Genomic DNA, 25293 nt, shown 5'->3' with positions numbered 1-25293 from the left:
GCTGGTAATCTCGGCGTAAACTGGAAGCTGTTTAAACAGCACTTCCAGCTCTTCCTCAAAGCCACAGACAGGGAGAATACATCGGACACCAGGAAGATCGCCCTCCTCCTCTCCACGGCGGGACAACAGGCCATCCACATCTATAACTCCCTGGCATTCGCGGAAGGCGAGGACAAAACAAAATATAAGACGGTGCTTCTGAAGTTCGATGAACACTTCAGCGTGGAAGTCAATGAGAGCTTCGAGAGGTACCTCTTCCAGCATCGCCTGCAGGGTAAGGATGAGCCTTTCCAATCTTACATAACACACCTCCGTATCCTCGCGCAGTCCTGCGGCTATGGGGCCACATCCGACTCCATGATTCGGGATCAGATAGCTTTTGGGGTCATCTCGGACACCCTACGCCAGCAGCTCCTTCAAATAAAGCCAACCTAGCAACTGCCATCGAGACCTGCTTCCTCCATGAGAATGCAACCAGCTGGTACTCCCAATTCCAGGCGGCCGAAACAGCACGGCACGGGCCCCACGAGGCGGAGCGGGTCCAGTCGATCGAGTTCCTCCCGGCCCGCGGCCCGGGCGAGGGCGGCCATTTCGCGCGCTTTCCGAGGCCTCCCGCGCTTGTACGTGCCAAAAGAGGGGATGTTGACGCAGAGGAACGTGATGCGCAGACGTGCTCTACGCAGGATCGCACCGCGCATGCGCGGTGGCGCAACGAATGCAACAAACGCCATGACATCGCGACATGCGGCAACTGTGGCTCCGTCCACTTAAAGCGGCAATGTCCAGCCAAAGCGCGACAATGCCTACAATGTGGCAGGATGGCCCTCTATGCTGCCTGCTGTCGAGCAGCTCAACCTGCCCACTCCCAACAATTCTGCCAGCCTCGCAGGGACGTGCGGGCGATTCAGCCCACCTACACTGAGTCATATCCAGATAGTATGCAGATCAGCGATACCGAAGACAGGGAGCCCTTCCACGTTGCGGTAATCCACAAGAACCAGATGTCCCCAAGTCGGAACCACCAGCCGCTGCCAGTGCACAGCATTGATCCGGGCGATGAGTGGTGTGCCACCCTAACGGTCAACCCATCCCAGATCACATTTCGCCTGGACACTGGTGCCTCTGCCAATCTCCTCGCATGGTCAGCATTCCAGACCTTGAAGGTTAAACCACCGATTCTGCCATCCCACTGTCAGCTAGTTGACTACAATAGAAACGTCATCCCGGCCACGGGGTCCTGCCAGCTCGGAGTTACGCACAACTCACACAAAGCCACATTATCATTTGAAATCGTAGGATCCTCGAAGGACTCTCTGTTAGGCGCACAGGCATGCAAGATCCTCCACCTCGTTCGGTGGGTACACACTCTGTCTCCAGAAGGCACGTCCTATTTCCCAGATGCAGACTTTAGGGCGCAGCTCCACTCACTCCTCGCCCACAACCAGGAGGTTTTCGAGGGCATGGGCACACTGCCCTACACGGACAAAATACGGCTCGAACCGGACGCCACCCCGGTCATTCACGCACCTCGTAGGCTCCCAGCACCACTCAAGGACCGCCTCAAGCAGCAGCTGCAGGACCTGCAGGACCAAGGAGTGCTTTCCCGGGTCACGGAACCAACACCATGGGTCAACTCCATGGTGTGCGTCAAGAAGCCCTCCAGCGAGCTCCGGATCTGTATCGACCCAAAAGATTTAAATCACAACATTATGAGGGAACACTACCCCATATCCAAAGAAGAAATCACGAGCGAAATGGCTCGGGCAAAAATATTTACCAAGCTTGATGCCTCAAAGGGCTTTTGGCAGATTCAATTGGATCAGTCCAGCAGGAAGCTGTGCACTTTCAACACTCCATTTGGCAGATACTGCGACAATAGGATGCCATTCGGCATCATTTCGGCCTCCAAAGTGTTACATCGCATCATGGAACAGATGATGGAGGGCATCGAAGGGGTACGCGTCTACGTAGACGACATTATCATCTGGTCCACCACAACACAGGAGCACATCAGTCGTCTCCAGTGTGTCTTTGCACGGATAGGGGATCAGGGCCTGTGCCTTAACCGAGCCAAATGCTCTTTTGGCCAGACTGAGCTAAAGTTTTTGGGGGACAACATCTCCCGGTCGGGTGTGCGGCCGGATGCCGACAAAGTGGCAGCCATCGCAGCCATGCAGCAGCGTCAGACAAGAAGGCAGTGCTGCGCTTTCTCGGGATGGTCAACTTCCTGGGGAAGTTCATTCCTAACCTTGCTTCGCACACGACTGCTCTTCGCCACCTGGTCAAAAAGACAACGGAATTCCAGTGGCTGCCCGCACACTAGAGTGAATGGGAGGAGCTCAAGGTCAAGCTCACCACCGCCCCGGTACTGGCGTTTTTCGACACCACACGGGAAACAAAGATCTCAACTGACGCCAGCCAGTCTGGCATTGGGGCGGTACTCCTGCAAAGGGACGACACCTCATCATGGGCTCCGGTCGCCTATGTGTCGCGGGCCATAACCCTCACAGAACAGCGCAATGCGCAGATTGAGAAGGAGTGCCTAGGCCTGTTGACTGGCATCGACAAGTTTCACGATTATGTATATGGTCTTCCGCAGTTCACTGTGGAGACCGACCATCGCTCCCTGGTTGGCATCATTCAGAAGGACCTCAACGACATGACCCCTCGCCTCCAGCGCACTCTGCTCAAGCTCCGGAGGTACGACTTCCAACTTGTCTACACCCCGGGGAATGATCTCATCATCGCAGATGCTCTGTCCAGGGTGGTCAACACACCGCCCGACTCGGAGGGGTTCGTTTGTCAGGTCGACGCACAGGTAGCCTTCATATCGGCCAATCTGCTGGCCACTGATGCACGTCTGGCCCACATTCGCCGTGAGACTGCGGCTCACCCCCTTCTACAACGTGTGGTGGGCCACATGACAGAAGGGTGGCTCAAGGGGCAGTGCCCACAATTTGACAACGTCCGGGACGACTTGGCCGTCATTGATGGTGTCCTCTTGAAGTTGGACCGGATCGTGATCCCACACAGCATGCACCGGCTTGTCCTCGAACAACTGCACGAAGACCATCTCGGAGTTGAAAAGTGCAGGCGGAGGGCCCGAGAGGCTGTGTACTGACCGGACATCAGCGACGACATCGTCAATATGGTGCTCAATTGCCCCACCTGCCAGAGGTTTCAGCCGGCGCAACCCCCTGAGACACTTCAGCCTGATGAGTTGGTCACGTCCCCCTGGTCGAAGGTGGGCGTGGACCTCTTTCATGCTCTCGGCAGGGACTGCATTATTCTTGTTGACTACTTCTCACGTTGTCCGGAGGTCATACGCCTGCACAACACAACGTCATCAGCTGTCATCCGGGCATGCAATGAAACCTTTGCTCGCCAAGGAATTCCGCTCACCGTCATGTCTGACAATGGGCCTTGCTTTGCGAGTCAGGAATGGTCTTCCTTTGTCACTTCACATAACTTCACACACGTAACGTCCAGTCCCTTGCATCCTCAGTCGAATGGCAAGGCGGAAAAGGGTATCTACATTGTGAAGCGGCTCCTCTGCAAGGCTGCTGATGCCGGATCTGACTTCTGTTTAGCCCTGCTGGCCTATCGCTCGGCCCCACTGTCCACGGGCCTCTCGCCAGCCCAGCTGTTGATGGGTCGCAGCCTCAGGACCACTGTGCCGTCCATTCATGTTCCTAACCTCGACCATGCTTGAAGGATGCAACAACAGCGTGCTCAGCAGAAGGTGGCACATGACGCTCGGGCGACTGATCTTCCTACCCTGGCGCCTGGAGACAACGTCCGCATACACCTACCGGAGGGTGGCTGGTCGGCAACCGCCGAGGTTTTCCGCCACGTGGCTCCCTGCTCATTCCTGGTTCGTATGCCTGATGGCTCTATTCGCCGCCGTAATCGGCGGGCCCTTCGTTTGGTTCCGCGCTCACTACGAGACCACGCCCTCCTGTTGTCCCTTATGTCGACTTTGTTGAGCTTCCTGCCACTCTGCCTCTTCCTCTCTCACCCGTGGCCAGGCCCATTCCTTAGCCGGTGGATCCTGACCCACCCTTGAGGTGGTCAACCCAAATTCGTCGCCCACCTGAGAGACTTGACTTATGAGCCTGTTAGCACATTGGAGTCACTGAATTGCTTTACAGTACTGTTAACGAGTTTTTTTTTCTTGTCGTTCATTGTTCCAGAGTTTTCTCTCGTCATTTGTTGATTGCATTTGTTCTGTTATTGGTACAACGTCGTTGTTCTGTTGCACCTGACACCTTCCTCTGTATCTAGTTTAGCCTCATGTACATGTTGCACACACATACTCAGATGCACTCAGTATACATTTCTATTTATTATCATGTAGGCACATATCCTTTGTGAAAGGGGGGGATGTCATGATATCCAGATCAGCATATCATGGTGCAATCACACACACACTGATGGATAGGCAGTTGGACCAACCAGCACACACATAACATCGCAGCCAGTCACCAGTGAGAGCACACGCACTATAAAACAGGGAACACCACAGTTCCTGCTCATTCTACCAGGAGATAGCTCAGAGCACAGAGCTCACAGCGTGCCACTCAGACATAGACCATGTGCTGAGTGCCTCACCAAGATAGTGATAGGGCTGGGTACACAGGTTAGCTGGTGAAGCATGTACCCAAGCCAGTAGTTAGTTGTTACCGTTGATTAGACAATAAAGCAGAGTTGTACCATCTACAGCCATGTTGGATCATTTGTGCATCAGAACACCCAACACGACATTATCCTTTATCTGCCTTTCAGAGTCATTCACTAATTTTCTATCTGTTTTCTGCTCTGAATTTCCCGTCAGGTTCCCATCCCCCTGCCAATCTAGTTTAAATCCCCCTCCAATAGCACTAGCAAAACACCCTGCGAGGATATTCATCCCAGTCCTGTTCAGGTGTAAACTGTCTGGCTTGTGCAGATTCCACCTTCCCCAGAACTGACCTGTGGCAAGAAAGTTTCAAACATTATGCATTATAATTTGCAATGATAACTTACACAAAATTCTGTCATCAAAACCAGTGAATCCAAAATGTACCAAAGGATGTTTACAACAGTTTGCGACCTTAAGGGGACAGTCAAGGTAAAATATAATTCAAACTCACCAGCCAAATGATATCTTATATTCTTCACAGTACAACTGACTTGTCATTAAGAATGTATATCTTAAAAAGTTGGGGGAGGGGACCGATACTGGGTGAGGTGTTTTCGAGAGGAAGTGGATGGGAGGATTCTGGGAGGGGGGAGGAGCTCGATGGTAACAATGGGACAGGGCAGGCCAAGCCCTGTGGGCAGGGCCTGGAGTTATGAGGATGGTGGATAGGAGGGGAGGGCGGAGGTGAGAGACCCCCGGTTAGAATAGTTACCGTGGAATGTGAGGGGTTTGTTGGAGGGAAGTTCTTCAGGGTCATCTCGGGGGTAGTGCTCGTGAACTTGGAACCAGTGCCCCTAGAAGCCTTTTACAGGGGTTCAGACCGGCTCGGGGGACAGGCGGGTGCGGGGGCAGATGTTAGCCTTTGCCTCGCTGATTGCCCTGAGGTCGGTCCTGTTGGGGTGGAGGTTAGCTTCTCCATCCTGTGACACGGCTTGGCGGGGGAACCTACTTGAATTTCTTTGACTCTCGGAAAGGTGAATTCTCAGCTGAAGGGGATGAAGGAAGGGTTTCACAATTTATGGGGGCTGTTTATTATACACTTCCGAGAAATCGTTGCCGTTGAACATCAGGGGGGTGCAAGAGGGGAGCTGGCGGTATTGTTGTCTTTGGCTACACTGTTTACAGATTGTTAATTTGTGTATTTTTACCTGTAATATATGGGTGGATATTTTGGTCTGTATATTGAGTGGGGATGGTTTGTGTGAGGGGGATTGTTATTGTATTTGTTCTTTTTTCTTTGGTTGTTTATTGTTGAACACGTTGAAAACGAGGAGAATAAACAGATTTTTAAAAAAAGAATGTATATCTGACAGTGAGCGATATCTTGAAAGATCTGCCAATTTGGATAAGCAGTGGGTTACTTTTGATGTCTGTAAATTACATGCTGTAGTGCGCTGTATTATGCTCAAGGTTTCTAGGGGTTTGAAAGTCCTACGAAAGGTGCAGAACTGAACGGCCAATTATACTGAGCCTCCAGGAATATTCCAATAGCCACTTGTTGAGCTGTCAATTGTACACTTAATGGGTTGAAATCCGAAAACCTTGGTAATGCTACTACGTATTACTGCTTTTTGGTTTGATTGAATGTGTCGCCACCCCAGTAGGGTGAAGATTTCTGATTCAGCACCAACAGCAGGGAGCTGGGACATATTGGGAATGCCAATGCATCAGTCAGTGCATCCTAATTTGTGGCCCACACTATTTTCTGTATATTTTTCACAGAAGAATTTCCTTGATCCTAACCTTCACATCACCGTTGAGCTGTGATTATCCAAGGGAGGAATCTCTGTGCAATTGATTGAATATTTTTAGGAAGGGATCTTTCGGCTGCTCACGATCCGATGGGATCTTCTGGTCCAGCCGACAATGCAGCATTTAGCACCCCCCTTGCGGGTTTCCCAGCAGCATGGGGTGGATTCAATGGGAAATCCCACTGGCAGTAGCGGGAGCAGAAGACCCCGCCGCCGGCCAATGGCCCATCTCCCACCGCAAAGAAACATACCACGGGGCGGTCAGAGATTCTTGTCCTTCATGATTGCTAAATTCTAGTTCATCACCATCTTCCAATGAAAACCATCCTACCAGTTAATTTAATAGTGACACGAGTTAAGAGGGTTGAGGTGGAAACACGATTGTGCCTTTTTGAGCTAGGGCTGGTTGTTCCTTCATTTACAATACCCGGCTTTAATAAATGCCTCCTCCCTCCCTGTAATTTCCATGGTGTAAGTCATTTAAAGTGAGCAGTTTGATAGTGTCCTGGTGGGATTAAACTGTTATTTGGTCCTGCATTTAAACAGGACGATCACAAAATGGGAGCCTCGCAATTAGGTCACCACTCCCTGGGATTCTACTGCTTTTTCCCCTTAGGGATGGCATCTGATGAATCGCGGTGGAATTGAGCTTCACCTGATTCCACAGTCCCATCGGCATAATGAAAATCGAGCCCTTCCGATGTACACATGTTTCATGTTTCCTGTATCAATGTGTATTACATTACATTTATATCTACATTAAGTTCCATCTGCCACTCCTTAACCCATGCACTTAATCTGTCCAGATTTCTTTGAATTTTATCAATTGTTTGTGAATAGCATAGGCAGCAGAGGGCTTGCTACAGAGGCCTCTGAGGTTGCATTGCTTACAACTCCCCAGACGCAATCAGATCCATATTTCATCACCTTCTGTTTCTACTTGCACGTTAATTTGACATCAATTCTATGAAACTTCTACTTCTTCTAAAAATCCAAGTAAATTATAATCATTGGATATCCCTCAGCCATTTTTCAAATAGTTCCAGTCATTTTGATAGGCAATCTATTGTTTTTCTGGTGCTGACTACTCTTCATGGTCTCAGGGGTAAAATATCACAGAAGTTCTTGCACTTCATATTTTCCAAGAAAAGGGTTCATGTTTTCAAAGATTAAACAATTCATAATTTGCAAAATAGTAAGGGATTTCTTTTAGCATAAGTCGATTTGTGAAAATCTCCAACCCATTTGAAAATAATTCTGACTTTGCTACAATACTGAACAAAGTAAACTTTCCGAGGCCTATTTACAGTGACACTACACAACAGCTATTGTGGGGAAACTTATTCTCCGACTGATGCACTATCAATTACCCACAAAGACGAGAGTAGTGGAATAATCGAGGCTTTATTGGGCAAAGATGTTGTGCCTCCTGTAGCTGGAACCAGAATGGCTGCAGCACCGGTGAGCACACACATTTATACGCCGCCTACTGGGCGGAGCCAGCAGGCAGGGATTTACCCATGTACCTCTACTATACGTGTCTTACCGTAATACATATAATACTGCTAGTGGTGACTACCACACCGACATATTAATTTTGCTAATTGCCTCCACCCATTGCTGCACAAGGAATCTCTCCTCTTCTACGTCACACTTCAGTGGACAGATATCAGTTTTTCTAGCTTCTGATTCAAAGTTGGACCACTGATGTTTAAAGGAAGTTAGAATCCAATACAGTATAAAACCCAAGGGTTCATCCCTGTTATTCTAAATAGCAAATGACTCTAAATATTCATGCCTTTTATTCTGAACAGGCTGCACACAAGACTAGTCTTAGCAGTCTGGTACAAATCTACCCAAGTTGATATTTCTGCCAGAATTCCACTACATACGCCAGAAAGTGAAAGAGACAAGCGTGCTATTGTCTTGGTGGACAGTTCTTCAAAACAGCTTTGCAGAAAATAAGTTCAGCTCAATAAGTTGTTTTGAAAGAAACCTTTCCAAAATGGTCATACTCACGTACAGTACAAAGAACTTCAATAGTAACCATAAGGAATTCTGACTGAAGAGGAATATGTTCTCAAAGAAAATACTCAATATTCCCTCTTTGAATCTTATCAGATGGAGGCTCCTGAAATGTTATTGATTCATTTTCAACAGAACTATGTGTTACTGCCTAACCCGTAATCCGGAACAACTAAAACCTCAGGGCTGGATGTATTTTCTGCCACTTGATCTTTGGTTGTTATACAGATGCTCCCAGCTACTCATTGCATCATTTAGAAACTGCATCCTGACATGGTCGGAAGGCTTTCTTGTTTCTCTTACTAAGAGTATTAGTGGAGGGACTATAACTCCTGGTAGGCCCACCCAGGCAGATCGAAAGGCAGGAGTCATCTAAAAGTGGGTCCACTAGTCCTTCTGGTAACAGTTGCGAGACCGGCTAAAATTGCTTTCTTTAAAGAAACAATCCCAATAAGGCAAGTCAGTCACGAACTTGCACATGTAAATATTAATGATAGGTGACCACAATTTGTTTGATATAAGTCAAGCTGATACTCTGATTGGGATCAAATATCGTGCTTTGGAAAGGCTACGATGGAAGAAATGAATTGCATCATGTATCACTAGACACAGGAGAACTAACTAACTGACTCAATAATCTCTGCCTGTTATACAAGATTCTCTTAATTATTTTCCATAAGACATTATTGATCTCTATTACACAGGGGTTTGCAGCCTATTCATTAATCATAGCCCACTTCATAGAATTTCCCATCTATCCATCGGTCCATTGCACAGAATCCCATTTTCAGTTAATAATGCTTTTCTATCACTGATTTGTTGAATTTTGCCCATGCCCCTTCTTTTTCAAACATTTATCAACTTCTCTTCCCATTGGATAGATTCAAATTTAAACTCTTTTGGATCAACTGCAGATGTCATGATCTGGTGAGGAGAGGTGGACCACAACATCCTTTTTTTTTAAAGAATATGCTTGCTAAACTGTTTATGTTCTGTGACTGCAAAGGATACAAACAGCCGTTTTTTTTTTAGTTTGTAAAGAAAAGATACCATGACAAAATTAGACTGAGTGAGACCTACTTATAACTCTACCAGCTAACCAAAAACATATGGAACTGTTTAACGAGGGCCAGTTTCTAAAAAACAAGGAAAGGCACTAAGCAAACATGGCTGCCATGAGTGACCTGATATCAGGAGGTTTGACCTTTTCTGGAAAGTTACGATATGAATTGCACTGCGGACATGTTGCTCATAGAATTCCACACCTGGGGATGTCAAGGACCATTTCAAAAAGGGACTTCTGAAAAGAAGGCATTAAAAATGCAAAGTGGCGGGCGGAATGCTGCGCAGTGGATAACACTGGGACTGCTGCACTGAGGACCCGGGTTCGAATCCCAGCCCTGGGTCACTGTCCGTGTGGAGTTTGCATATTCTCCCCATGTCTGTATAGTTTTCACCCCCACAACACAAAGATGTGCAGGTTAGGTGGAACATTCAAAAATTTATATCTCAAGGACAGGCAAAGGACTTAATCGTATATTATTGTAGCTTTTATTTGGACTCTAACTTTGCTTACTTTTAAGACCTGTGTGTGCGTGCATTTGTCATAACACATATTTATTATTTTGTCTTGGGTTTGGTAACTAATAACCATAACTCAAGAAAATCTGGTTTTATTGGCTTCTCAGTAACATTTAGGTTGCAAAAGGCATTTATGAGGAAAATACATTTTTAAAGACCTTTGTCATGACCAACCAAGGAGGCTGAACAAAAGGAGCTTGTTGACATCTCCTCACTCTGTTGCAACAAAATGGATAGTTTTATTGTACTTAACCTGGTTTAAGAAAAATAATACAAATGCTCCAACTTTCATGCACACAGACACACACACGCGTTCAAGTATATAAAATAGATTTTAAAATGGGAGGATAGATTAAAGGATAATTTTAAAGTCCAATAAAGGTTAAAGTCACGTGGTTCTTACAGGCTGTTGACATGCACAGATGTAAGTTGAGCTCAGTGGTCCTTCTAGTTACAACATGAGGCTGTTTCAAGATATAGGCTGGAGTTCATCGGCCATTGGGATTTCCTTTTCCCGCTGGCATTGCACCCTTCACCTGATGTACCGCAGCACGTGCGTGGTGCACACCAGTTAGTGCCCCAGGAGCCTCTTCACTAAGGTGCCCAACTGAGGTGAGTGTCTCTGGGATGGTGGAGGGTGTCGGGGAGTCAGTGTTGTCCCCGGACTGGTGCTCCGGTGTGTCCTGGGCTGCGGTTCGAGGGCTCCTGTCGCTGTCCATTTCCGCTTCCTCACTTATTCGCCTCGGGTTGGGGGACCTCAGAATGACTCGCCTCATCACCAGGTGATCCTGCAAGACACAAGACATGACGCATAATTGGTTTGGGATGGTTGGGATGGTGGGTGGCGGTGCAGGCTGGGTGTGGTGGTGGTGCTGGGATGGTGGTGGTGGAGGAGGGGCTTTAGCATGCTGTGGGGCGATGGTGGTGGGGGGGGCAATGGCATGTTGTGGGGCGGTGGTGGTGGAGGGGGATGTTGGCGTGTTGTGGGGCAGTGGTGGTGGAGGGGTGTATGGGTGGTGTGGGAATGGATGGTGGTGGAGTAGGTGATGTGGGGAGTTTGTGGGGTGGAGGGAGTGGGGGAGGCTTGTGGGGCAGTGTGGGACTGGTGGGGAAGGTGGTGGGGCTGGTGACCCATGTGTCATGGGAAACTGTAAATCAGCGGGTTCTAATTTGCTCGCCCGTTGCCGACCTCCGCATCGATGAGTGCCCTTTCTCCGGGCCCACCCATTAGGTCCAGTGCCCACTGCGGTGAGGGTCTGCAGGTCCAGTGGTCCTCCTCCAGTCTTTTCCCTTTGTGGGCTGCCTTCTCCTGGGGCAGCGGGAGGGCGGGGGGGGGGGGAGTGAGAGACAGAAAGCGCACAGTGTTAGGCTGTCAGACGCATGCAGTACAGGTGTGGTTAGCTGGTGGCCTTCGTGGCCAGGACATTCAGCCATTGCGGCCAGTGTGGGTGGGGTCCGTTGGCCCTTTGGGTGGGGAGGCAGGGTTACAGGTGTGTAGGACAGGGGTTGGTGCCAGGCGCACTGTGCTGGTTACTCACCCTGGCCGCCCTGAGGAGATTGTGCATTGTTTTACGGCACTGCTGTCCAGTCCTGGCGGTGGAGCCCAAGGCACTCACGGCACCTTTCGCCTGCGCCCAGGCTTGATGTACGGCAGTGGGTGGCAGCCTCCTTCCCACCCACGAAGAAATTAGACCAATATCAGGGGAAGGTTGGCCACTCTTTATGCTGTCTAACCCAGGAAGCACTGAGATTAATGGTCGTGACTGACCACTAATCAAGCTGAAATGAGATAACTCACCTAGATTTATATGTTTCAGCCTCAGAGAGCACAGACACAACTCTCTCAGTCAGGCACAGAGCTCAACCACGTAAGAAATTCCTCCTGGAGAACAATTCTCAATCTGAATGGAAATAAAGATGTAAAAATACTGCAGTTTAGATTGAGCGGTAGTTCCAGCAGGGGGCAATGCAACTATGGAAGAGCTTAAAATAACATTAGAAACAGAAAGATTCCAAATTGAAGGAAACAAAGCATTCCATGATTTCTCTCTCTTCCACCTTGCAAACCTTTCCTTTGTTAAAATCCAGTTGGACATCTTGCCTATTAGTTGCAGAGGTACTTATTTTCTTTAATACATGCCAAATGAAATAGGATTTCATGGTGAGAATCCACAGTTCATCAATTAATTCTTATAATAATAGGAAAGCTCCACGCTGCACAGAACTGGACTAAGGAACAGATTAACATAACATAGAGCTTTATTAAATGAATAAACTGACGGCAGACAGATTTTTATATTAATTGTGAATCTGCAAATCTTTTTATTCCGCCTCCTCCCCCCAGCCACAGATTTTCTATCTACCTTTCCCATTTTTCTGATAATATCAACAACCTCACCTTCACTCCTCTGACACCTTGGTGCATTGATACCTATTTACTCCCAGGGATCACGGCACAGATATCAAGAGTTGGAATCACATCTGATTTTCCCTTTCTCTCAATCCCATGGACGCTTAAAACAACATTTTGCACACACCCTGCCTTGGGGCCTTCTAGTCAGTAAACCCTAGCTCCACACCAGCCAAGTGTCCTTTTATTTTTAAAGTGGGTGATCCTTTCCATGAATGAGCATTTCCTGTATCGTTTCTTATCGTGTGAGAACTCCAATCAATAGTTCCTCACACAATGGTCTACATGGTCTTTCTTGCAGTTTGGAAACACATGAAGAATACGTTCAGTGAAAAATCAGAACATTTTTCAAAGGGAGTATTTAAAGGGGAAAGATATCGTGCTTATCTGAATTTTTTTCTCTCTGGTGCATGCATTGTAACTGTGTAAACCAATATTTTGTTAGTTCGAAAAAGTATAAGCTACAATAGACATAAAGCCAGCTCGCACAACGTGGCTAATTCCCCCGAGTTTCTATACTTTAACACAATCATAAACATTGCATAAGATTTCTTATGTTTGGTATCCTCAGCAAAGTCAGGAATGTTAGTGTACTGGTTCTATTACTGGACTAACAATCAAAAGACTTGGAGTAATATTGCAGAAAATTAGTTCCAAATCCCATTACGGCACAATGAGAACTTCAAATCTATTTTTTTTAAAAAATCTGATAATAAAAGGCTGGTGTCATGAAAATGACTATGAAGCTGTGCACCTTTGTCCTTTTGCGAAGGAATCCTGCCCTTTTTACCTTGGCTGCTCTATAAGGGATCCAGCCCCACATCAACATGATTGACTCAAAACTGCCCTGTGACCCAGCAAGCCACCCACTTCCACCAAAATCTCTACATTTGTTGAAGAAGAAGGCTCACCACCACCAACTCCATGAGGAAAATAGGAATGGACAATGAATATCGGCCTCGTCAGTAAATGACCCGACCATGAATAAAAATTAAGCGTGCCAAAGAATGGATTTACAGTTCAGCAGGAAATGGAGGTCTGGTGGAATCTTGTTCATGATGTCCCTTACGGAAGCAACTCCAGAACAACTTCCCTATTAGCAGTATTGCTTTGTCAAGTTCTCTTTCGCAGATATATTTAAGGAAACCAATGTGTAATTGTTGTTGTTGGAAAGGGAGAATAACAGCATTAGCTGGATGGCATTTCATCTGCGATGGCATCACATACTGCACATGGTCTGTGCCTCCAAAACAGGGCCATGTAAAAGAATAAAATAGGTCTTCTCCTCAACCAGAGTGGTTGCCAAGTGAGACCACGAGAGAGAAAATAATTTTTTTTATTGCAAGAAATGTCTCCCTTTACCTCAACAGTTTAAGGAAACCACTGGGGAAATTCTGTCTGCATTCCACCGCCGCACCGAGGGAGTGCTTCTTGCTAGAACCAAGCTGGATTCTGCAATTCTGGGGCAATGTCCCACACCGGCATGGGAATGGTGCGTTGGAAAACTGGTGCAAAACAGCCACCAATTCCCCGTTTCGCTGGGGGCCAGCAGGACGGCAGCGTAGAACACCTGGATCTAGCTGCCGATATGCCCCGGAGAATTGCTGGGTCCGTGGCCGCGCATGCGCACAGCGGCGGTCTGCAGCGGCTGAGCCGTGCTTCACGGCGGAGGCCGTTCGTGATCCCGGCCCCCGAAATAGTCCCCCCCTTTGGCCGGTTTGCGCGCCCCAGACCGCCCCACCACAGTGCCCCCAGCCCCAAATAATATCACTCCTACCCGGGACCGGCCCTCCCCTGACTGGGGCGGTGCTGGACTGAGTCCGCAGCTGCCACGCTGAGGTCCTGACGGATGAGACCACACGTGTCCCGTGCCGTCGGGAACTTGGCCGGTCGGGGGCGGAGCATTTGGGGCAGGCCTGAGATCGTCGATACGGTGCACGGCGTACTCTGTAAGTGCGCTGCTTTGGAGGGGGTGGAGCATCGCGAAGGCGGCGCCACGCCCGACTCGGTTGGGACACGTGTTTCTCCGGCCGTTCGCCGAACGCGATTTCGGCGACTGGAGAATCCAGCCCGGCATCTTTCAAATGAAAGGTTAAACTGAGGCTCCCGTTTTCTTGGTCAAAGGGGTAAACTATCCCATGGTGCTACTCAAAGCCTCCCAGTATCTGGCCAATATTTATCCCTGAACAACACCACCAAAAACACATTAACTGATCATTATCACGTAATACTTGATCTTGTTCTGCACATGTTTGTTGCTGCATTTGGCAACAGTGCATCTGTGATTCTGCATCAAAAGTAATTTATCAGTTGTGAAGCACTTTGAGACACCCAAAGGTTGTAAATGACACAAAATAAATGCAAGTTTTTCTTCTCAGATGAAATTGGTAATTTTAGGTCAGAAAAATACTCTTGTTTCTTTCTCTTTGTGATATATAAATTGGAGACGCTGAGAATGAAAGCACAGGAATTAGAGAAAATGTGTGCGAGGTGGAGCGGGTAGGTGAGAGCGCGCATGGCTATATGAATGAAAGAGTGACAGGGAATGAAGGCGCTTATGGGTTGAATGAATCTCCTCAGGAATTCTGCCCACCACCTGCCGTAATTTTGACAAGAGGTTCACAGAAACCCTGAAGCAATGTTTGTAAACACAGAAATTCGATCTCCAAGATGTGCGAGAGGCAGGAGCGGTTATATGAGCAATGTGCCCTCTGCTCGTGCTGATCAATGGGAATTTTGAGTGGTGGTGATTATCATAGAATCATAGATTGATTTCCCCCATAACCCTGCAGGTTTTTCCCTCTTCAGCTCATTATCCATGCCGGTTTTGAAACTCACAGTTGAATCTGCTCCACCAGGCTGTCTGGGAGTGCATTCCAAACCGAACCACTCACTGTGCAAAAAGGTTCCCCCTCTTTTGCCACTGGCTCTTTTGCCAATCAATTTTAAGTGGTGTGCTCTGGCTCTTGAGCCTTCTGCCAAAGTTATAATAATAATCGCTTATTGTCACAAGTAGACTTCAATGAAGTTACTGTGAAAAGCCCCTGGTCGCCACATTCTGGCGCCTGTTCGGGGAGGCCAGTACGGGAATTGAACCCGCGCTGCTGGCATTGTTCTGCATTGCAAGCCTGCTGTTTAGCCCACTGTGCTAAACCAGCCCCAGTTGCATTCTATCAACTTTGTCCATGTCCTGTCTTCTGTCATGATTTTGAACACCTCTGACAAACTTTCTCTCAACTTTCCCTTCTCCAAGGAGATCAGCCCCAGCTTTTGCACTCAATCCAGGCAACTCAAGTCAGTCATGCTTGGAAGCAGTTCTGCAAATCTTGTTTGTATCCTTCCTAAAGTGTGGGGCCCAGAATAGGACACATTACTCCAGCTGGGGCCAAACCAGTTTTCATAAAGGTTCCACATAACTTCCTTGCTTTTGAACTCAATGCCTCTATTCATAAAAACAAGAACCTATATGCCTTATGAACCAGTTTCTCACCCTGACAGTTGTGGGAGAGAACTGCATGTATATTTGAAATGGTGAGGATGTAGCGGAATGACAGACAATGAGAGAGAATATGTGAATGTCTAACTGTCAAACTGTCAAGCTCTGAAGTATTTTAAATCTCTCCCCCCCCCCCCCCCCCGCTAAATTGTAAAAGGAAATTGGCTGCAGCTGTCAATTATAGCTAAAACAAAACTTCTGCCAAGCTGCCTTAATTGACAGGGTGTAGCATCTGTTTAAGACATTTCAATTGAGTTTTGTATTGACATTCCCCAAGGGATTATGAATGCTTGGCTGAGTTTCAAAAGCTACAATTATCTCAGCAGGGAGGTCTGAGTTTGCAGTTTGATAGCTTTAAAAGATTAGGAGTATGAACAGATGCTTGTTTTTGATGATATTAAAATAATGAAATGGGGGTATTGATTGCTTTCGCGTCTGTATACAAGGAGATGTATTGGATTTTTAGAAGTCTTTTTTATCAACTTCACCTGACTCTTATGGTCAGCCCATGGTGAAAACTGGTGCGTTGGCATTGTCTTTTAATGGAAATTATAAGGAGCCACATGGGGAGGATGGGGGTGGGGGGGGTGTTGTGAGCGCTAGAGAACCTAATATTTTCTCAAACTACTGAGACCAAATCAAGGTGGGCCTTTAAACCATGCTGCTTCAGCAGTTTCCCACTCTCATGTCCTCCCTACGTCTTTTTCCAGGTGGGCCCGACTTAATCTTGCATCACCCCCACCCCCGGAGTGAAAGTCCTGTGACATGGGGCCTGAGGTGGATCCAATGAGTCAGGAAATTTCCTAACTGGGCCATCAATCTCGGTAGCCAAAATCTGGCCTGAGGTTCAAGTGGTCCTGCTGAATTTGGGTTTCACTCTTGTGTCAGACACGCCCGTTCCCTTATCCCTATTAGTCCAAATTGGATTAACGGAAAAGTTGGTGGTACTTCTGCATCCAGGTAACACCGCCATTTTTAAAGATCTATGTAGTGGACAGACTGGGACTGCAATCAGTCCCCAGAGTTGAAGGGCCGATCTACCCAAATGGGAACAGAGTCACATAACAAGCACATTTAGCCGGTGTTTCCCGGCACTCAGACCACCGAGAAACCCCACACTATCAAACGGGGAACTCTCCAATGAGGCCACACTTTGTCCCATTTTCGGCACTTTGGAGCTCCACTCGCCATTTTTAAATGGCACCCCAATCTCTCAACCCCCCCTCCCCAACGTTACTGCCGAACCCTCCGCAAAGCTCCAACTCACTTATAAGGGGGTACTCAGGCACACACACCAATGCAGGGCACCCCAGGCCTGATCCCCATCACAGGAAAGATGCCACTGGCACCATGGCAGGGCCCCTGCTAGCTGGCAGTGCCACCTGGGCAGGCTGGAACCCAGTCTGGCACTGCCAGGCTGACAGTGCCAGGGTGTCACCCTGTCCAGACGGCAAGCACCTGGGAGCCTCGGATTCCCTGGGAGATCCACAAGAGTGCTGTTTCATCTGGTCCCCAATTGTGGAGCCCAACACTGAACGGCGCTCGCCCGAGGTCTCCAAGGCAAAGGAGTTAGATCACAATGCCTGGGGTAGATTGTGGGAATGCATATTAGAGTATGACTAGCTATCTCACTCTAATATGGAGGTTTGCTAAAAAGTGATCTGCCTACAATGGGCAGGATTCACATCACAATGTCTCGCGAGATCGTACTAGATCATTCGAAGCTGGGTAGATCCTGGAAGAATCACTCTCGGTATCTACTGCCATGTCGCGTCATGCTGCCTTTCAAGCGTAACATGGCTGGTAGATCACGTCCTAAGTTTTGAGAGTCAGGGACCAGGTACATTTTGAATGCCTCCAGATACAGTGGGTATGGGAGGTGAGGACTGGGGAGCTGGGCAGAATGGGCTAGGAGTGTTAATGGGGAGGAAATATCTGCAGTGGCCAGACCTTTTGAGGGGAGCATCCAGTGTTAAAAGAAAGCCTTTGATATAATAACAATCTTTATTAGTGTCAAAAGTAGGCTTACATTAACACTACAATGAAGTTACTGTGAAAAACCTCTAGTCGCCACACTCTGGCGCCTGATCGGGTACACTGAGGGAGAATTCAGAATGTCCAATTCACCTAACAAGCATGTCTTTCGAGACTTGTGGGAGGAAGCCAGAGCACCTGAAGGAAGCCCACGCAGACATGGGGAGTACGTGCAAACTCCGCACAGACAGTGAACCAAGCCGGGAATCGAACTTTGGACATGGCGCTGTGAAGCAACAGTGATAGAGGCACCCCCTCCTTCCCACACAAAGTCTGAGTAGGGTCACTGCATGGGCTCCCTCCCTGCTCTGAACTCATCTCTCCAGCCTGAAAATTGAGGCAGGGTGGGAAATGGCCCTCAAGTAGTCATTAATTGGTCACTTAGGGACCTCAAATAAGGAAAGGGGACAGAGATGGGCGACCTATAGGCTTCATCCATCCCACTGTAAAACTGTGGCGAGGTCAGGGTGGCCAACAGCCTAGTGGGAAGGCCAGCCGAAGAATTTTTGCCCACAAACTCGCCAGCAGGGGAACATAGAATTCTACCCCATGTGTGTGATAAGAAGCATGTGTGTGAGAGAGGAGAGCAAGTCGGGCAAGTGGGAGAGAGCATGCAAGTGTGTACATAAAAAGAGGGGTGTGGTAAAGTGTAGAAAGCATGCCTGTAAGTCTGTGTGTGTGTGTGTGAGAGAGGGCTCTTTCATTCTAACATGTTCAGTGACATCAGCAAGGAGGGAACCAGTAGAAACTTCTGCTGGGAATTTAGGGCGAGGATAAGAGAACTTTTATAGCAACTAAAAATACACACGCGCGCTGGAGTACGGAGCTGGGAAAGGAAAGGAGCAACTCCAGGATATTACAACAAATCACATCCACAGCAACACAAGGAGTGAGAAAAACTTGCAAGAGGCTTTAGCATAGGCAAGAGAAAACAAAACAAAGACCCAATCAGTGGCAGGCCACCCCCCAAAAGTGTTTGGATGATGAGTTTGTGCAGCACTCTGTGAGTTAGAGGTATTGATCACCTAGGATTTGGTGACAGGAGTGTGGGTTCGTGTTGACAGATTTGACGGACATCTAGAGAGACTTCACTGGTTTTGCCTGGAGCTTTTGGTTGTTTCATTTTTTTCTCCCCCCCCCCCCCCCCCAAAAGTTTTTTTAAAGGCTGAGGGGAGAGATCAGGAGAACTGTTCAGTCAGAAAAAGGTCTGCTGACTGGAATTCCTCCCCCTCCCACCCACCCCAACCCCTGCTTTTCTGAAGAAACTAGGGAGTGCAAGCCGTTCTGAGACTTTCCCTGAAAGTCAGGAGTTTCAAAGTGAAAGAAAGTTGGAGGGAAAGGTTGAGGGTTGGAATCGGTCGTGACATTAGTTTGCAGGATAAGTGTAGGACTAGCAGGGGACTGGCGATTCTGCCTTGTAATAGAGTCTGCTGCAAATTAGATGCTTGAGGAGTAAGATCTATCTCACCGGGGGTCAGCTTTGCTGAGGGCTGTGAGCTGTGCCGACTGCCTGTGTTCGTGGAAAACTTTTTTAAGCTGATTAGTGAAGAGGAAGCTGAACTCTGTCGAAGCTGTTCCTGCCCCCCAGTCTTTGAACTCTCGTGCTTTCTCTCTGTCTCTCTTTCTCTTCTCTCTCTTTCAATTGCTTCTTCTTTCTGCGTCCTCCTGAATGGCGGGATTTAAAGACAATTTCCCAGGATTTGTCCTGCTCACACTGATGTTTTGTGGAGTTTGCACCCATGCGTGTCCCAGTCGCTGTGTCTGCTCTGGATCCAACGTGGATTGCCATCATTTGGGATTAAAGGCAGTTCCGAAGGGAATACCCAGGAATATCGAGAGACTGTAAGTAAAGCCGAATTATATTTCATTTGCATTGATGTAGTTAAACTCCAACGAGAAAATTGTACTTCAATACATCTGTTTGAAAAGTGACTTTTATTACTGTCCGTTTTAAATTGTAAATCTCAGATGATAAAAAACAGAGCATTAAACTTGCAGAATCGTTTGCCTTCCCGGGTGGATAGCGAGGTGAATTAGTTAATTACAACTCCAGCCAGCCAACTCTGTGCCATCAGCAATGTATCACCTTAGCCTCGACAGAGTGCCAAGGCAGCAACCCCACTGTAGCCATTCCAATGAAACAGGCTCCTTAGAGACTATCTTGGAGGATGGGGCAGGGTAAGGGTGAGGACCCAGCACATAAGCAGATAGTGAAGTGCCAGTTGTGCCGTGACAGGTAATGCCATCTGTTTGACAAGTAGAGCATGCCCCTTTCACTGGGTGTTTTATGTTTTCAGCTTTGTAGTCGCTTCTGGTAACAATATCTGGGGATGAAGCTAAGGCATTGGTATTATCAAAGAGGGTTTGAACGGTGTCATAAAGTTCAAGAGTGAAGCCTGAACAGTTTATTACTGGCACTGGATACCCAAGCTGCCTGAAATCACAGCCATATAACATTACATTTTAATACTATACACATAACAGCGGTTAATTCTGGTTATGTTTTGAATCTCACTGCCGTGCAACATTGACTGAGTGTACTCTGTACAGTAAATGCCTCTTGACATCCGTAAAGAAGAATTGATGGTGTAACCAGAGCAAGTTCATTGAGTGATATCCATAACTAATGACGGGGGTTTGCAGGGGTAGCTATCACATACACTGTGCATCATACTCTTTGGGACTTGCCATGCCTGCGAATGTCATGATCCAATCAGAGTCTGGCCCCATCTTTGCACAGGGTATTTTATAGTCAGGAACATCTGGGGTTGTGTACCAAGGGTTCACTGAATACCTGTGTTGAGCAGCAACAACGAGGTACCCGTAGCCTCCATGAGTGAAGAACAACAGTTTACTGCTGTGAGGGAGGTTGTTTCCCCACCTTTCTCTATCCCTGTGCTGAAGGTGCTGGGTAATGCTGCGACTGCCAATTACACCAGTAATCCTCCAACACCTTAAACTAGCAGCTATTGTTTATGCATAAACCTGGACCGTCACTATTCAGAGGCCATTTGGTCTTAAGTATGTTAACAGCTAAACCCAATGCTGCCCAAACCAAACATCTATATACATTAACCTTCCAGCAGGGGTCAGTGAATAGTGTCAGCAACAGAAACTGTTGTGAGCAGCCTGGCTAACTTAACCCAAGCCAGGGGCGGGCTGAGACTCAGATGCCCCGGTCTGTATGTTCCAGTTACCTGACAGACAATGCATTTACATGTTGACGATGCCACATTATTAATAGATAACTGCAATGTTAACATGATTTATTAGTTCTAGAATCTTCCCGACACCTACACATCAGGGCACATAACGTCAGTATACTCCTTTTATTTCACGTTGCTGTGAATTATTTGCATGTGGTATGTGATGATTTTACATTGCTGTGACCTATTAGCTTGTGCTTAGATTACTTCACCAGACAAATAAAGTGCTTTGAAGTGCACTGATACAGTGTATGAAACACGACAACCAATTTGTGCTGACCAAGGTTCCACAAACAAGAATGAGATTATGCCCAGATATCATACATGTCTAGGACACTGGGGAGAACTACCCTACTGCTTTTTGATATAGTGATGTGGGATCTTTTACATCCACCTGCGAGGGCAGACAGGAGCTCAGTTAAAGGTCTCATGCAGGACTCCGAATGTACATCATTCCCTCAGCACCGTGATTAAGCGTCAGCCTAGGCGACGTGCTCAAGACTCTTTTGACCCAGAGGCGGGAAGATTACTATCATTGAGCCAAGCTGACATGCCAGGAAGGAAAAGCTACAAACGTATCTTCACCTCTGCCAGTTTTGGTCAAACCCCATGAGTTTCTCTGCTTGGCCAGGGCAGAGGCTGATTACCCATCACTCAAGATACAAACATAATACCTTCAGGGCAGAAGAACACCAGGACTCTGTGCTCATTCTGATTTCAATGTTAAAATACTGTGACTAATGCAGTGTTACACCAGTTAAATCCCATTTTGCATTTGTGGATGATTGGTTGCTAATGAGGTCACAAATAAGACAACAGAACCTGTGTGTGGGATTGCATGGTATGAGAACAGGACTTTTGGAATTCAATTGGCACACTTCACATAGAAATACTTACACTTGTACAACATTCCTGTGTGTGCTATTTTTACGTGAACATTAAACCATATACTCTCAACAGGTTAACATCCACATAGAAATAATACACACAGGAAAGTGGTACAAGTGCATTGAACATCTGGTCATGAGGTTTGCCATTTGGAATTTCTATCCTATGGAATTTAAATAAGTAACTCTGAATGACAGCAGCGTCTCACAGAACAGAGTACAAACAGGTGAATCCGTTCTCAGATGGAGATCTTCTTACTGAACTTCTGGGTTACCTTGCATGATAAAAATGAAACATTTTTGTCTGTGATTGATTAATTTGTTGGCCTCTTTTCAGCTCTCAGCAAACACAGTGTTAAAGGAAGTTAGTTTCTTCTAAGCTTTGTAAATGACACATTAAGGCCCGGCTAATACTTGACCTCAGACTGAGGTACAGGCAGGTATGATTTGGGAAGGCTTTATTCTGGAAGCTCTGGTTGCTGCTGTTGGTGATGCACAAATAAGTGAATGAGACCATTCAATTTAATTTAAACATTTGCACCATTGATAATTGTGAGTCATTGCCCAACTAAGGAGTCTATATAAGTGCAGAATTTAATCACATTTGTTCTGATATATCTTCACAAGGGTTTTGACTGGTGTGTCTGAAACTGAATGCTCCACGGTAAACGTACTTTATTTGGATGCCTGAACAGCTTTATATCCATTACAGGGTACAAAACTACTCAAGGCTTCATAGTCGTGCTACTGTATGTAACTAAAAGTAAGTTAGCCATAGTCCCAGATGACCATGGCTGCTTACCTTGCTGAGAGGGAGAGCTGACTGGTGGTGATTTACCCTGAGGGTCACCATACCTCAGGTTAGGGGCAAGGTTGAGAAGGTGGGGCCTTCAAGAATAACCTCAGCCAGTACAGGAATTGAACCCACGCTTGGTCTGCAACACTCAGCTAACTAAGCGAAACCATTCCATGTATGTAAGAAGTGAGCAACAGAGCAACAAACTGTAGTTTTAAGGATCAGTTATCATAGTTTGAGCATAACACTTCAGTTGTTATGTCATTTTGGGCAGGTTTTAAAGTTTTGTAACTTGGAATCATATCGCTGGATTTCCCACTCCCCCTCAGGCATTTGGGAAAGCAGGGATGGAGGCGATGGTGGGGTTGGGGGTGGGGGGGGGGGGGGGGCACAGGTCTTCCTGCTACCAACCCACCCACCCTTTTCGCCACCGCAATTTTACCAGCGGAAGGGAGGTGTGTCACTGGACTAATTGAGGCCCTTAAGTGGACACTTCATTCTGATTTCAGAGACTCACCCAGCCACTACTGGGATTTGACCGCTGGCAGGAGAAGCCCATGCCAACCAGGCCTCCCTACATGGGCTGTTGGTGCAGGTTGGGTGGGGGCCTGACCATCAACTCGCCCCCCCCCTCCAACTTTTTTCTCCTCACCAGGACTTGCCAGCTTGGCACCCAGGGGGATCCCTGCCTCGACAGCTAGTTTAGATCCAATGCAGCCCATCTCCGGTTAGCCTCTCTGCAGTACTGGCACTGGCCACCGCATCTGGAGACACTGCTGGTGCTGGAAAACTGCTGGCCTCTGATTGGCCAGCAGCTCTCTGTGATGGGACTTCCTGTTCCTGGGGATTGGCAGCCCCACCTCACCCCTCTTATTTGGCAACCGGGCGTATAATGGCTGAATGACAGGCATAGTTCTGCTGGGGGTGGACTCCCCCCCCCTCCCCCCCCAAAAAAAAACTTTTAGTCATGGGATTGAGGAGGGGGGTACAAGGCGAGGAGAGTGGTGCATCATAACATCCAGCCCAAAAGACGGTGGTGTGGGCTGATGCACGATCAATGACCACTAAAGCGAGGTTGTAGTCCAACTGAAGGCTTTAATAAGCTAGATGTTTCCCCCAGCAGCTCAGGTGCAGAATGAAGGCTGCTGGGGCGGCACTGGTTCGTATACACCGCCTAGCAGGGTGGAGCTATCATACATTCTAACCAATAGAAAGCATACAGTTTCCACCAATGGTGCTTTAGCCTAGCAGGTACCGTAATACCTATAATACCACATTCACCTCCTGTTAAAAAAAAGTCTGGCGGGGGTGGTGGCCTGAAACTACAAAACATGGCAGGCTCGGGCATCTGTGACTCCAGGAGCGTGGCTTCGATCTCCATGGCAGCTTCGGCACCCCTAGATGGCGCTGGTGGGGAAATCGGTTGACCTGGGAAGTGAGCGCCTGTGGGGGGCGTCGTTGTGTGGGGGGCCTAGACGGGGCCGGCGGAAGGCCGATCCTCCTGTAAAGTGCTGCGGTGGAGGGGAGGGTGGGAGTGGTGGCTGGGATGTGCGTGGGGTTCTGGCGGGCGCCAAGACCCATAGGGAGACCGTATCTTGTTGGCCGTCGGGGTACGCCACGCAGGCGTACTGGGGGTTAGCATGGAGCAGATGGACCCTCTCGGCCAACGGGTCTGACTTGTGCGCCCGCACGTGTTTTTCGGAGCAGGATGGGTCCGGGTGCTACCAGCCAGGTCGGGAGCGAGGTCCCAGGGGAGGACTTCCTAGGGAAGACAAGAAGGTGTTCGTGAGGTGTCTGATTGGTGGTCGTACAAAGCAGTGACCGGATGGAGTGAAGGGCATCCGGGAGGACTTCTTGCCAGCGGGAGACTGGGAGGTTCCTGGACCATAGGGCTAGTAGGACTGTCTTCCAGACCGTTCCGTTCTCCCTCTCTACCTGTCCGTTACCCCGGGGGTTGTGACTGGTTGTCCTGCTCAAGGCGATGCCCTTGCTGAGCAGGAATTGACGTAGTTCGTCGCTCATAAAGGAGGACCCCCTATCACTGTGTATGTAAGCGGGGAACCCGAACAGTGCAAAGATGCTATGGAGGGCCTTGATGACGGTGGTTGCGGTCATGTCGGGGCAGGGGATGGCGAATGGGAACCGAGAGTACTCGTCAATCACGTTCAGAAAGTACGTGTTGCGGTCGGTGGAGGGAGGGGGCCTTTGAAGTCCATGCTGAGGCGTTCAAAGGGACGGGAAGCCTTTATCAGGTGCTCTTTCTCTGGTCAGTAGAAGTGCGGTTTGCACTCCGCGCAGATTTGGCAGTCCCTGGTGGCTGTCCTGACCTCCTCGATGGAGTAGGGCAGGTTGCGGGTCTTGACAAAATGGAAAAAATGACTGACCCCCGGGTGGCAGAGGTCCTTGTGGAGGGCTCGGAGGCGGTC

The 25293-nt window shown here is 48.1% G+C and overlaps 1 protein-coding gene and 1 long non-coding RNA gene across 2 annotated transcripts in view; one reads left to right on the top strand and one right to left on the bottom strand.

Moving 5' to 3' along the window:
* Positions 1-10253: 10253 nt before the first annotated feature.
* LOC140426782 (uncharacterized) lies at positions 10254-11926 on the bottom strand. Its single transcript, XR_011948292.1, has 2 exons — positions 11837-11926; positions 10254-10826 (listed from the first exon to the last, which is right to left on the bottom strand). It is a non-coding gene; the product is annotated as an uncharacterized lncRNA (long non-coding RNA).
* A 6794-nt stretch (positions 11927-18720) lies between these two features.
* The window catches only part of LOC140426781 (slit homolog 3 protein-like), a 925338-nt gene continuing 918765 nt past the window's right edge, over positions 18721-25293 (top strand). Inside the window, exon 1 of the mRNA XM_072511946.1 lies at positions 18721-19820. Within this exon, the coding sequence (XP_072368047.1) occupies positions 19648-19820 (173 nt within the window). The 5' untranslated portion in view covers positions 18721-19647. The remainder of the gene's footprint in view (positions 19821-25293) is intronic.

This window comes from Scyliorhinus torazame, chromosome 7 (genome assembly GCF_047496885.1).
Source record: "Scyliorhinus torazame isolate Kashiwa2021f chromosome 7, sScyTor2.1, whole genome shotgun sequence".
Classification (NCBI taxonomy): Eukaryota; Metazoa; Chordata; class Chondrichthyes; order Carcharhiniformes; family Scyliorhinidae; genus Scyliorhinus; species Scyliorhinus torazame.
Note: the sequence above shows the minus strand (reverse complement) of the source record. Positions and strands in the feature narration are given on the sequence as shown.